The sequence below is a fragment of the Antedon mediterranea genome, chromosome 1 (assembly GCF_964355755.1).
Source record: "Antedon mediterranea chromosome 1, ecAntMedi1.1, whole genome shotgun sequence".
NCBI classification, from domain to species: Eukaryota; Metazoa; Echinodermata; class Crinoidea; order Comatulida; family Antedonidae; genus Antedon; species Antedon mediterranea.
This window is the reverse complement of record NC_092670.1, coordinates 38,379,854-38,394,623: the sequence shown is the minus strand read 5'-3', so window position 1 is coordinate 38,394,623 and position 14,770 is coordinate 38,379,854. Positions and strand designations below refer to the sequence as shown.

The following is a 14,770-nucleotide window of genomic DNA, read 5'->3' as shown; positions in this document are numbered from 1 at the left end:
TGGCGCCATTGTGAGCCATGGAGTAGGGCGCCCGCTTCAAATTAGAAAGTCAAAATCATAGAGGGGATCTGCTAATGCTCTAGGGGGGATAGAGTAATTGAATGAGGAGTAGGGCGCCCGCATCAAATTAGAAAGTCAAAATCATAGAGGGGATCTGCCAATACTCTAGGGGGGGGGGGGGGTAGAGTAATTGACTTCCTAGTTTGGAGGGGGCGCTGCTCCATGCTGTGAAATGGCGTCGCCCAGTTTGACCTTTTAACCCTGTACTTCCGATACTGTGTTTTGAATGCAAATTGAAGAACAGGAGATTCTTGTGTTATAAGTTCTTTGGTATAACTTTCTCACCTTTCTAGTAATGTCAATTAAGTATGTCTCTGAACAAATTTGTTTTTAATGTTTTTGCTTGAGATTTGAACATAGCTTTTGGCATGTATAATGAAGTTTATGTTGAATGTACTTATTGCATTAAATCAAAACTACACAATGGTAGAAAAAAAAAACCATGAAAAAAAAACAAGTCAATTTTTACTTTTTAGGAGGTTAAGAGTTTATTTTCAATTTACAAAGATCATATAATTATAACCATTTATTAATATTAGTAGAAAATTTGTACAGTAGCCCCATGTAAACAGTCCTTATAGTGCAACAAATGCTTTTATCCATATTATTAAACTGTGGAACAATTGCTTTTATCTTCAAATTTAACTGGATGGCACAAATGCTTTTATTCACATTATTTAACTGTGGCACAATTGCTTTTATCTTCATATTTAACTGTGGCACAAATGCTTTTATCTTCAAATTTAACTGTGGCACAAATGCTTTTATCCACACTATTTAATTGTAGAATACATCCTCATTATGTAATTAGGGATATATTTTCAAAGGAACTATTTGAAGAAACTATATTAACACCACACATATTAATTTTTGTTTCCACCATGCTAAATAACATTTAACCAAATTGTTTAATGTGCAGCATATACACAATACAATATACAGTTACTTATGCTATTTGTGGTACAGTTAACATACAAAACAGTTACTTATGCTATTTGTGGTACAGTTAACATACAATACAGTTACTTATGCTATTTGTGGTACAGCATACAAATAACAATGTACAATATTTTCCTATAAAATATTAAATTTTTAAAAAGGGGAGATTTTAATAGCTTCTGTAAATGTTGAAATAGCATATGTATTTTAGACAAACTTCAGATTTTATTTAATGACTAAAAACACCCTTGAATATAAACAATTTTCTTTTTTAAAAAATTGGGAAGAAAATTGAAAGCGTTGGAAATAATGTAATATCAAACCTATTAAGGCTATACAAAGCATGGAATGACTTCCTTTCCATAATTGTAAAAAAAAAATATTTAGCAGGAATAGTTAAAAGAATGCAAAGTATTTGTTAAAATTGTTATTAATATTAATACAATACAGTAGTTGAAATATTTTATATTAATGCATAATACTAGCTTGATTACAAAAAACCTTTTAATTTGATGGAGGAGGTGGTGGCGGTGCTGGTGCTCCAGGGAGGGGAGGAGGTGGCACCCCCGCTTGTGAAAACTGTGAGAAGTCCATAGGAGGTGGAGGCTGGTTAAATGCCATGCTTGACATTGTTGATGGAGGTGGCCCAGATGGCATTGGAGGCTGGATGGGTGGAGGGGGAATACCAGGGGGTGGTCCTGGTGGAGGCATGGAGATAGGCATTGGGGGTGGCATGGCATGCCATGGGGGTAGATTTGCCATCATATTTTGGAGTGACTGCGCTGATACGGTTGAGCTGGAGACAGACTGTGCTTGCGTGGTTGAATCTGAGGATGCTGAAAAAAAATTAAATACAAATTAATAACATATATTATAACTAAACCTCTGTCTAAAATATCAAACTTTATGTGACAAAAAATGTGATGCACCCAAATATAGTGGTGATATGCCCAAACATGGTAGTGATATGACCATTGTTAGGTCCATATATGGGCACAGTACAATTTTTTTCACATCAAATTTGATAGTGTAGACAGAAAAACTAAACAAATACTAATTTAAATACAATGAAAGATAAAATGTAGACATATAACTAATAATTTCGGATAAATATTTAAAAAGAAAAATGCTTTAAGATATTGAGAAAAAAAAAATAGATGGCCGTAAAATAGATAGTCTATATTATTGATTTATAAATGTTTTGTAGAATATGCTGTGACTTTTTAGAAACCAATTTAATACAGTTTAATAGTCTATAATAAGTAGACAGTCTGGGAAAGCAGATTTCGGTCTGGGCTAGTAAGCTAGAAAGTAGTCTTGTGAAACTTGAATTCTAATAATCAGAAACTCTCCCAATACTTTTGGGCACCAAAGGTCAACATTTACTGATTTAAAACAAGTTTTGAAAATCGGGACATTATGTCCCAGGAAAGTTCGGTATGGGAAGTGGAAAGATATGGGTTGTTAAAAACAATTGAATGGAGGGCTAATATTATAGGCTTACAAAATACATGCAAAGCTTTACATAAGATACAAGAATGGCTTTCACTAGCAAAGGAACACGCATGGAGGTCCCTGGAATATGCAGGGAGGCCCCTGTAATAGGCAGGGAGGTCCCTGGAACAGCTAACATAATTTAGATCAAAATGAAATACAGGAAGAAGTGTCAGATGTAGCAAACATATTTAAACACAAGGTCAGGTTTGCTGTGCTTATATAATTAAGCTCTGTCTACACTATCAAACTTTATTTGACAAAAAAATGTGATGTGCCCATATATGGACATGATGTCACATCACTACCATATTTGGGTATATAACTACCATATTTGGGCACATCAAATTTTGTTGTTGTTTGATAGTTTAACACACAGGATGAAAATCAAAGTGCAGGCACTAAACCAATTTAGGCATATTAGGGTAAAACATGTCAGTATAAAAAACAATCCATAATTCAGTCTCCACTAACAACTATGTTGCTAAATAAGCAAAGGTGGACATATCAAAAAAGATAGGAGCAATTAACGTAAAAAGCAAGACCAAAAAAACCATAAAAATATATTAAAATTAATATTTGAAATATTTGACGGGAACCGTTCATGCATGATATTATATGCCACACAATATATTGCCAATACCTTGTAGCCACGGTGGCGCTGTGGTAGAGGAACTGGGCGAGACTGATAACCCTATGTAGAAAGACATAGTACACTTGAAACCAACCATATAGGTATATACATCATTATAACATGGGTTCAAAGATGTAGCCAATCAGACGGGTTGAAATTAGTCATGTGTGCACTCTTTATTTTTTCACTATCATGCACTGTGCAAAAAGTGCACAGCACTCTCTGCGTGTAAATTACTGCAGAATACCGATTACGATAGATACCAACCATATTATATGTAAATCAGTATCTAGTTCATTTAAACTAGAGATACATTTTGTATGTTGTTGCATGGTTAATTTTGTCAAGGCAATATAACAGAAAGCTGAGCTTCTGAGATCAAAGGGTTTATCTGTGGCTGCGACAGGATCAGTTCTAAACTCCTTTACAGACACCGCGCGCCACTGAGATTAATCTACATAGTACAGTATTTGTTGCAGCCAGACATAAGATCAAAGGACTGTTACAAGTTCATATCTTGACAAGACGAGCTCAGTGTCCTGTTGTTAGATTGCCTTGATTTTGTTGTCTTTGTTTTGTAAAATATACATATTTCAGAACCTTAAAAATCAGTATAAAAGCAACATTTCATTTTTATAATTTTATATTGAAAAGCGACGAACCCAACAGGGGTTTGTGCAGGGTAGTTGATGCGAAGAGAAACAAGATTAAGTCATTTAAATCAATATTCTTAATCAAATCAATTAATTTCCTGGCAAGTCTGAAAATTAATTAGATTTTGTAAGCGAAATTCCTGTTTACAGCATAACAAGCCATGCTGTAAATCACAGCCAACGCAACAGGCCTTGTAATAGTTCACATGGTCAAACATTTTTAAGTTCCATAACAGTCAACTCTTCCAATACCGGGACACCTTTGGGCTGGCCTAAAATGTCTGGTTTTCGAAATGTGTTTCTAATGGTAAAAATGAATTTGGGACTTTTTGGACCTCAAGAAAAGTCTGGTTTTGGAGAGTTTCTGGTTTTTAGAGAATCCAGTATTGGGAGAGTTGACTGTACTATACTAATTAAATATTAACCATTTGGTTTGAAAATAAATATTCACATTGTGTAACCCACACACAACTTTTATTTTTTCACAGAAAAGTACCTTATTGCTTGTGGTATTGGTAATTTGCATAATGCATGGCCAGGATTTTTACAAAGAGATTTTATTTCTACAAAAGGGACAAAAATCATCATAATCTGGGCTAGTTAAGTAGGATTATTGCTGCTGGTATCTATGAAAAGGGAACTTCAGGGAAAAGGCATTCATCATTCTATGCACCACATTCTAAATAAGATTAATTTGTAAATAATTGACTCAAGTGAATAGATAGAACATTAGAGAACACTGTACTCGGGTGTAACTCTACTCAAACACATTACCTCCAGATAACTTCCCTTCTAGACCAATAAACTTGCTACAATGTGGGTTGGTGGCTAAGATAAGATTCTCAGTTCAAGTACAGAAGTATAACAATTAAAATACCTCTAATTTTAATTAATAACTATTTAAAATAAGGTATATAAGAATAACACATAGTAGAAGAAAAGACAAATAAAAGATGTTTTTACAAGAAATATAATTAAACAAAATCACTCAAAAAAGTTTGTTTTTTTTCTGAATAATATGGAACACAAAAAGTGTTTTAATTGAATAAAAACTTAAGACTTAAGATAGAATTTACCATGAAGAAATAATTTGACCCGACCTTTTTAAAAGGGATTTTTATATTTAGTTTATATTTCTGTTTAATACATACTAACTATGAACACAAAATTCACTTTCTTCTAAACAACATATAAAAAATATTTTAATCATTTATAAAACAGTAAAGAAAAAATAACACCGAATTATCATTACATCCCACTGGTTATTCACTTTCTTCCAAACATCTTTAAAAATATTTATTTAAAACACTAAAAAAAAATATCATAAAAAGAACACCCGCATTAATCATTACATCCAACTGCAAATTCACTTTCTTCCAAACATTAAAAAAATATCAGAAATAAAACAACATGATCAATACATCTCGCTGCAATCAAATATCTACATTAACATGTATTCATGTGATACTACCCCTAACTAGCTACTGGCTCCGAATCAAATGCCAAATTGTTAATTTTGATAGCAGTGTAGATTGAAACCATTTAATATGCCAAACTCGAAGCAGTATGCACATTTGACAGCATTGCTAGAGGATGATGGATTGCTGGCAAACCTGGCCAAAATACATTTCTAGTAGCAAACGTTTAACTAAGTCGTGTTCGAAATACATTATGTAAAGGATACCTGGATATCGGCTGTATCTGTCAAATAATTTGTGTACCGTACTAACATGTCGTGTAACAGTATTGAAAATGATATTCTTTATGTAAATGTTTTAATCTTAAGCTCTGTTGACACTCTCAAACTCATTTGAACAAAAAAAGTGTGATGTGCCCAAATATAATAGTGATATGACGTCATCACGTCCATATATGGACACATCACATTTTGCTGTCACATAAAGTTTGATGTGTAGACAGAGCTTTTTAAAAAAAACTGTATTCCTCTATTCAAGATTCGGAACGATATTGATAAATGCCATTATCTCTGTATACCTATTACTTTATACTTAATTATTTCTGCTGGCATGCAATTTGCAACATCAATGTTGAATATGGTAAGCATACCAGCAGTACTTTACTAAATTATCCCCATGTGCTCAATTCTGCTAAATTCATTTCATTACAGTTTATTTCATTTATTTGTCAAATATTAATGAAATTGAATATCTTACCTGAAGGTTGTTGCCATGGAGGCAGAGGAGCGGACGAACCTGAAAATGAAAAATATTATTTATTACTTTTTTATTCATTACTATGGACATCAAATAGTTGTTATACTCTAATTGTTGATATCAATAAAGCTCTGTCTACACTATCAAACTTTATGTGACAAAAAACTTTTGATGTTCCCATATATGGACATGTTGATGTCATATCACTACCATATTTGGTCACATCACACTTTTTTTGTCAAACTAGTTTGGTAGTGTAGACAGAGCCTAATTCTAATAATTTTAAACTTACTTGTTGCCGTTTGCCAAGATGATGAAGATGGGAGTGGGGGAGGGGCATCACTGGATGGTGGAGGAGGGGGTGGCGGTAACAATGATTGTGGTGTCATTCCACCAAGACCACCACCATGTACTATGAACGAAAAAAAAAGGCAAAAATGTTTTTAAAAACTTCACATAATTCAATTTATCAATCACAATTCCTATCACACAATATTAAAAAATCTATATATAAGGAAAAAACAAACATTTTTTTAAAGGAATTTCTTACATGAATTCATTGGTGATGGCATACCACCTTGCATTCCCGACATTGGTGGTGGTGGCATTGCCCATGGTGGTGGTGGGCCTGCATTTGAAGGGGGAGGTGGTGGCACTGGCATTGGGTTTCTTGGGGGAGGAGGCTGGACTTGTTGGCGCATCAGTGGAGGAGGTTGGTTTTGTTGATGTTGGTTTCCCATCATTCCCATCGGCTTATTGTTGCCCATCCAAGGTTGACGATACTGTTGACGCATCTAGAATAACAACAAATAAGAAGTAAATTCACAAAACTTCACGTGAAAGAGAAAATGAATAGGATAACCAAGTAGTGAATATAATGGGACAACTAACTGTTATTCTTAAGCTCTGTCTACACTATCAAACTTGATGTTACAAAAAAATGTGATGCGCTCATATATGGACATGATGATACCACATTTGGGCATATCATTACCATATTTGGGCATATCACTATCATATCTGGGCATATCACTACCATAGTTGGGGCCCATCACACTTTATTTTTGTCAAACTAGTTTTATAGTCTATACAAAGCTTAAGCATTGACTAAACACTAAAATAAACTTTATACAGCAATAAATAAAAATTATAATAATACAAGTAAACTTACCAGCGGAGGGGGTTGGTTTATTTGTTGATTCATCAGAGGAGGTGGTCTGTTGTTGTACTGAGGCCTAATTGACGGGGGTGGTGCATTGGGCTTAGACACAGGCGGTGGTGGGCCTTCACCTAGTTCAGCCATCAGCGACATGTACTAAAAATATATATATAATACAAAGTGTTAAAAGTTATAGTAATTGTGTGATTGTGATTATATTTGGAAGCACTAAGCAATGTCAGTTACTCATCGTGCGAAAAAACTTAAAGCGTGGTTCCCACTAGCGACGCAACACAAGGACGTAACGCAACGCAATCGAATTGACCAATCACAAGCGATGGTTTATTCGCTTGTGATTGCTAACTGTCTATAACTTCGCTTGTCATTGGTTAAAACACTTGCGTTGCGTCCTAGTGGGAACCAAGCTTTAGTATGGCCTTAACATTTAGTTTGAGCAGAAGATGTCATAAATACCTAAAGTTCTTAAGCTTGGTTCCCACTAGGACGCAACCCAAGGATGAAATTTACCAATCACAAGCGACAGTTTGAATAATCTGCCACTTTTGATTGGTCAATTCACTTATCCTTTAGTCCTAGTAAGAACCAAGTTTAAGTTTTACTCTAGGCTACAACAAAGTACCTCTGAGTCCATCTTTGCTTTGTCAACCGCACTTGGTGGAGGTTGGCCTACTCCAAGGAGTCTTTCTCCAGGCATCTTCTCCTTACAGTCATTTGCAATATGTCCTGAGCCTCCACAGATTGTACATAACACATTGCTTGTAATATTCTGCTTCTCTGGACACTGCCAGGTACGATGATCTGAAGCGCCACAATTTGAACATCTAAAACAATAACAATGCATATTTACAATGAATCAGTTAGATATTATAGTATTATATACAGTATTACAATTACATTCTGTTTTATGCTTTAAAGATGTATTGTTTTTTTTTTTTAATATGCCATTTTAATGTCACACAATACTTATCAACTTTGACCAAAAATTGGATCTAAAAACAATTTATTTACCTAAAAAAATTTAATTTAAAAAATGGTCAAATTGGCTGCCAGCCAATGGATTTTTTGGTTGAATTTAACCATTTAATTTTTTTCTACAGAAGTTTAAAACTAAAAAATAACCTATTCAAAGTCTGTTTTAATTAATCTTCATTTTTCATGTTTTTGGGGGATGATACATCTTTGTATAGTGAATTTATGTAATACCTGACAGCATCTTCATCACGGAGAGTTCCATTAAGGCGAGCCAACTCTCTCAGTTGCATGCGTCGGAGATCATTCTGCCCCTCAGGGGTCTCTATCCCTTGCTTTATGATATCCTGGATCTGTCAAGAAAAAATAAATCAGATTTTAGTAATAAGACAATAAATCTCTGGCTCAATTCCTGCTAAGGAACTTTTTTTTCATCATCATCCTTCTTATTTTTTTTTTAAATATTTTATTTTCATTTTTTTACTGTTAATAATATTTCATATTTTATTTATTTTTTACTATGAACCTAACGTTACGTTAAGACTGCTAAGTACTAGATTGCCGGCTTTTAAATAATTGTCTCCTATCTTTTAACACTGAAACCTATAACAAGCAGATTGCCTCCAAAATGTATTGGATTCCTTGACCACATATCTATCTGTGGTAAAGTTGGTAAAGATCTGGCAGTAACTTTTTGAACAATCCCGCTAACAAACAAAAAAACACACAAACGTGATTGACAACATAACCCCATTGGCAGAGCTAATAATATGATGTCATATAAGCATACTTTGTCCACAGCAATCTTGACACTCTCTGCATTGTTAGCTGTAACTAAAGCGTGAAGTGGTTCATCTTCTCCAGGCAGGGGCTGGCCATCCTTACGACCAACTTTACCTTCCTTTACCGACCCCTTTCCTCTAATCATTATCTTGGTTGTAGTGTCCTTTTCAAGCTGTTTTAGTGTATTACCTCTGAAATAAGGAAACAAATGTAAATTGACAATGGCACTGATATGTTTGTTAATGGCCGAAGTATGTCGCAAAAGACAATGTCAATTAATTTTACTTTCATTTGAATGATGGATGAAACTAAGCCAGGACTGTTGGAAGCACCTTGATTAGTCCTAACATTTATCAAGGGCTTCTCTCGTCCAGTGCCCACCTTGACCAGAGGAAAGGCATGGGCCAATACATCTGAGGCAGATACTGATATATTAAATGATAAAGCACTATACATTTTGTTTGTGTTTTTTTTAAAGGTTTTCTTGATATTAAAATTCATCTATTTACCTTGGTCCAATAAGTAGTCCAACAAAATTGATGTCTGGGTGTTGGTCTTGTGGAATCATGACCCGGTCACTGACACGCTGTACAGGTGGTCTGGAAGTGCAATAACAAAAATGAGTGTACATGCCCAAATATGGTAGTGATATGATCAAATATGGTAGTGATATGACATTATCATGTTCATATTACATTTTATTTGTCACATAAAGTTTGTAAGAATGCTCTTACTTGTAATCTGCTGGGGGTTTGTACTCGGGATTTAACAAAAATGCATCTTGAATCAACATGTGCCGTTCCTCCTCGAGCCTCTTGCGCATTCTGTACTCCCTCGTGTTCAACCGCTTTCCCTCATTATTATAAATCGGCTCGGGCGACGGTGACCTAAAACAAAATCAGTTACAGGTTTTTAATTTAACAATCACTAGTGATGTCTTCGATGTTAAATGCCAATACATGATATACTGTAGGCCAGGTTGACAACATTCAAAGTAGCTTTTGTTCTGGCTATTCCACTCTTTACCACACTTTGTTTTTATTCCTCTGTACCTTATAACCAGTAGGGTCAACGACCAGTGGGGTCACTGACCAGTAGGGTCAACGACCTGAAGGGTCAACAACCAGTGGTGGTACTAGCAGATTGTAGTATAGATTCCTTAATACTGTAATATTTTACATTCAAATTGAAAGCTTCAAATTAAAATATTGGAGAACGTTTTGTGTCCACAAAATAGAGTAACTGGAGTTGATATAACTTCTCAATAAAAGATGAAGTGAACAACATGCTACTTTCTCAACGGCAGCAAGTAAGCGAAAGAGGAGTGGCCGGGAACCTGGTACCACCACTGGCAGTAACCAAAAATAGTTTAAAATCCTATAAATTACAATACTGTTGATGACAATCTATAAGAATAATTTGTTATTCAGTAAACTCCTTGACAGCTTTCAATCTAAGAAAACCCTTTTTGTTAGCAACCAAAGCAATTCTAAAAATCATGGTAACATAGCAAGAAATAACAGAAACATTAGTTTCTCCATTTACTTCATTCTACAATTTAAGAGTACATTATTATCATGACAATTACATTTGTACAAATAAAAAATTAATGTCAAAGGTTAATGACCTATGACCTCTTTTTGAGAAATTACATATAAACTTACTAATTTACAGTTTCTATGTATATCAACAAGAAAACATCATAATTAACCTGTAATACATTTGTTTTCAATTGGGGACATAATTCATTAATATCACACAATCAGCAATGCACAGTAAACTGTTGTATAAGCATCAGTAGTCACTTCACCTATAAAATACGGTAATTGCTTTTGGACTGCATGTTTCCAGTCATCTTGCAATCTTCATCAGATCACTCATGTTGGATTTACCTTAACAACTTCAGTATAATCCCATGCAAAATTACTCGTGTGGGCAACTAAAACAACTTCTTAATCAAGAGTAGGGAAATCATACTGTACGATCCCTAAAGCTTGGTTCCCACTAGGACGTAAGCGCAACGCAAGTGTGTTGACCAATAACAAGCGATAGTTCAAATAATTCATCGCTTGTGATTGATCAACTAACTTACGTTACGTCCTTGTGTTGTGTCTCTAGTGGGAACCAAGCATCACGTTGATTAAGGCTAGTACAATGAACAAGAATGGGTTCATGTTTCCATCAAAATAAAACATAATCAAGGTTACTTGTGTTACTTCCTGCTATCACAAAAAAAGAAGACAAATGTACTGACAAATACTTATTATTATTACTTATTAGGTATCTTACTAGGCCAGGTGATATAAATTTAAATAATTCTATTATTAACAAATTTCTCCTGCAAAGCTTATTTTATACTTCCTGAAACAACTAGGAAAATTAAGTTCACAAAACATATCATTCAAATAAGTAATGGTGAAAATAATGATTTATCTTAACTTAATTATGAAATCAATAACATTAACTATGCTTATATTAAGATCTGTAATATATAAAGTTTTAAATTATTTCATAAATACCAAACCATATGAATACAATTAAGTAACATATATTAATATCTTTGGCCTTTATTTAAATTAATCTCAATCACATTTTGTATGTTATTGAGACTAAACAGTGAATTCTTAATAGTGAAGCTCTGTCTACACTATCAAACTTTATGTGACAAAATAGTATGATGTGCCAAAATATGGTAGTGATATGCCCAAATATAAAGTTTGATAGTGTAGACAGAGCTTAACTCCCTTATAATTGGAAGGCGCCATTGACCAAGCCACTACTGTATACATCTAGATACAGTAGGTGATTTACTAACATACCAAAGCTATGAAATAAGAGCCGATGTCTGTACACAGTTGTCCATCCATCTATTATGTTTTAATGGCTAAAGTTTACCATTGGAAAGTAGGTCAACAATATGGACAATGCCTTTAAGATAAAACTCTGTCTACACTATCAAACTTTATGAGAAAAAAAATGTGATGTTATGGACATGATGATGTCATATCACTACCATATGTGGGGATATCACACTTTTTTAGTCAACCTAGTTTGATTTTGTAGACAGAGCTTTAAGATTGGCTAGGATTGTTGGTTGGTTGGAGATACAAGTAGTATGTAGCCTGGTTTATATACAGAGCTTTATGCAGATTTTACTGGGTTACCTACATTTTCGTAAACCATATTTTTTTTTAAATCCCTGTGAGTGATACAATGTACGATTTCCAAAGGTTAAAGCTCTGCCTACATTATCAAACTTTATAATAACAAAACAATGTGGCCATATATGGACATAGTGATGTCATATCACTAACATTTGGGTATATCACTACCATATTTGGGCACATCACACTTTTTTTTCAAACTAGTTTGATAGTGTAGACAAAGCTAAAGACAAACATTCTTGACTAAAACACTGCCCTCTATTGGCTATACTCATTACTTAGTAGAGTTAAACTTGCTGGCTTCAAATATTAAATTTATATCTAAAATCAATTTGTTTTAATTTATTATATTTTACAATCTTTAATAACGAAAATGTTGTAATGTATTGTATTTGACGCAGCATAATCATAATAAAAATGCCTGGTTTTTAGGTGTATTTATTACATAGGGGAAAACAAGAAGAAAATAAATTCTCATTTTTTGATTGTTTTTTGTTGTTGTCTAATATTGAGTTGACTGTACTAGTCAAACACAGTAATATTTGAATAGTTTTTAAAAAATTAATTTTGATTTCATTGCAAGTTTAACTGTACAAATGTGATGGTGCTATAAAAACAAAAAGTGTGTAATTGGCGTTATATAATGTATAAGGGGAGGGAATAAGGTACACAAAATACAAAGGTGGTATATAGTCAAAAAGCATTATCCCTGTAACTTGTTTATGAAAAAAATTAGTCAATCAAGAACAGTAAAGATTACATTTACCCATATTTGACTGTTAATTTGTTTTACTTCAGACAAAATATACTATCAAATATGGATTTTTTTTAGTAACCTTTGTTTTATTGTTGACTGTGCCAAGCTTAAAATATCGATTTCTTTGTATCATATAACAATTAATATAATACTTTACCTTGATATTAAAAAATATTTAAACATTTTGAAATTAAATTCATTGGTTTTCATGCATATGAAGATTTAAATAATTGCATGTATTAAAAAAAGGTGTAATTTAGAATAATATAATAAAAAAATAATCTTTTTTTGGATAGTTTATTTTTGTTATAAATTTAAAATTGGAGTCTATATTTTGCTGTCAAAATAATATGGTTATTATGTCATATGATAACTCAATCAATTGATTAGTTAAAATCCTGGTTAAAATAGTTTTGAAAAGAAATGAATTACTGTTGTTGTCGGTTGGTGAAGCGATGCTTCAACCTGGGGATCCCAAGTAGCACAAGTAAAAAAATGGAAAAGAAAAACGAGTTAAAAGTTTGGTTAATAACAAACCTATCCTCAGGGTTGGCTGGGATTCCGAGGTCACCGGTTCGAAGCTTACGACTGTATTCCTCAATCTGGATGTGCACTGTGGAAAGATGGCGAGTTAGAAAGGAAAAACATCTGGTTAGAAATGACAAATAAAATTTAGACATGTGAAACATCATAAATTAATGTACACACATATATCAAGAAATATGTATCATAGTGTAAAGAAAATAAATTGATAATAATAGTTAATTATGGAGATAGTAAATTCTCATTAATAAAACCGATGACAATACAAAATGTATGAATTGAGTTTTTATCTAAAAATGGATGTAAAAAAACTACTATAAATCAACATACAAAAAATATTACTATACACAAATTATGGATATCTTACCTGAATTAAAAAATAGTTCAATAAATATTTAAACAATAATTTATGATGTTTTTAAAATTAATTTGGGATAAAAATAAATGTTATGTTATAACTAAACTAAACTATTAATGACATGTTCAGTTAAGCTTAGATTCTTTAATTTTAGTGTTACTTTACACAACAATTTTAACTACAGAAAAAATGGGTAAATGGGACATAATATTTAAAATAAGAACTGAATTACTGTACCTGCCAAGAAAAGTTTTTTTTATATTACAATAGTAAAATAAAATCATGTAAATATAGGCCCCTAAATACTAGTACTTCAAAAACAAAAAGGAAAAATATATATTTAATAATTTGCGTTAATTAAAAATATGTAAAGCATGAAATAAAAGTCGAAAACAGTACTTACAAAGTACTTGTTGCTCCTGGTCTTTCGTCAAATTTGGTGGAAGTGCCGAAGAAAGATTTGTTTTAGATTCTTCCCCTCCCCATCGGCTACGACGTTTCTTCTTTTCTGGTTGCCATCCTTGACTTGATAAACCACCTAGGCCTAGTTAATAATATTAAGCTATTGATTAATTGACATGTAAAAAATATATAAATGTCAATGTGTTTGCTAGCTAGCTAGGCCCTTACCTGACGAACTACCGCTTCCACCTGAATTGGGTGATGGCGGACAGAAGACGCCTCGCTTCTGTGCAATCCTCGCTGCTGCTTCTCGGGCTGCATTCAGCATGGACTCTTGAGGTCGAACACCCCTTTGACTTCCCTGAAATACAGGATGCAAGTTCCCTAATGGAACGCTATTTGCTCCAGTTCCTGCCATAGTAAAGTAAAACAACCTGATACAACTGAAAAAACGCAGGTTTGTTTTCTTTTCTCAACAAATTCTCCCGTCGTTTCAACGTTTCAAAATGGCGTAAGAAAAGGGAAAAAAAATAGCGATTAATATTGAGGGCGCGGTTTATAAATCGATGTATGAAGCGACATTGGTGTCATAAAAGAATCAATTCCTAATAGTTTTTGTTCTTTTTCGTTCGTTTAAAAGAATTATTAGAACTGGTACTG

The 14,770-nt window shown here is 33.3% G+C and overlaps 1 protein-coding gene across 3 annotated transcripts; it reads right to left on the bottom strand.

Moving 5' to 3' along the window:
* Positions 1 to 523: 523 nt before the first annotated feature.
* On the bottom strand, positions 524 to 14,729 carry LOC140062948 (uncharacterized). 3 transcript variants are annotated; one of them, XM_072109381.1, is made up of 14 exons: positions 14,339 to 14,729; positions 14,112 to 14,252; positions 13,345 to 13,420; positions 9,621 to 9,773; positions 9,396 to 9,485; positions 8,894 to 9,077; positions 8,338 to 8,456; positions 7,754 to 7,955; positions 7,126 to 7,269; positions 6,505 to 6,748; positions 6,247 to 6,366; positions 5,955 to 5,993; positions 3,137 to 3,187; positions 524 to 1,835 (listed from the first exon to the last, which is right to left on the bottom strand). In XM_072109381.1, exons 1-14 carry the CDS (start codon positions 14,526 to 14,528, stop codon positions 1,504 to 1,506), a joined length of 2,085 nt encoding a protein of 694 aa, XP_071965482.1. In that variant the 5' UTR covers positions 14,529 to 14,729; the 3' UTR covers positions 524 to 1,503. The 3 variants fall into 3 exon arrangements, with proteins under 3 accessions (XP_071965482.1, XP_071965558.1, XP_071965630.1); XM_072109457.1 differs by lacking the exon at positions 3,137 to 3,187 and having other exon boundaries at positions 14,339 to 14,728; XM_072109529.1 differs by lacking the exons at positions 13,345 to 13,420; positions 14,339 to 14,729 and having other exon boundaries at positions 14,112 to 14,210.
* Positions 14,730 to 14,770: the final 41 nt, after the last annotated feature.

Coding starts and splice junctions, on each gene's coding strand:
- LOC140062948 (XM_072109381.1), bottom strand. CDS start 14,528: ATGGCAGGAACTGGAGCAAATAGCGTTCCATTAGGGAACTTGCATCCT. Junction 13,421..14,111: donor CCAGGAGCAACAAGTACTTT/GTAAGTACTGTT, acceptor ATCTTTCCACAG/TGCACATCCAGATTGAGGAA. Junction 6,749..7,125: donor TAAACCAACCCCCTCCGCTG/GTAAGTTTACTT, acceptor TTGTTATTCTAG/ATGCGTCAACAGTATCGTCA.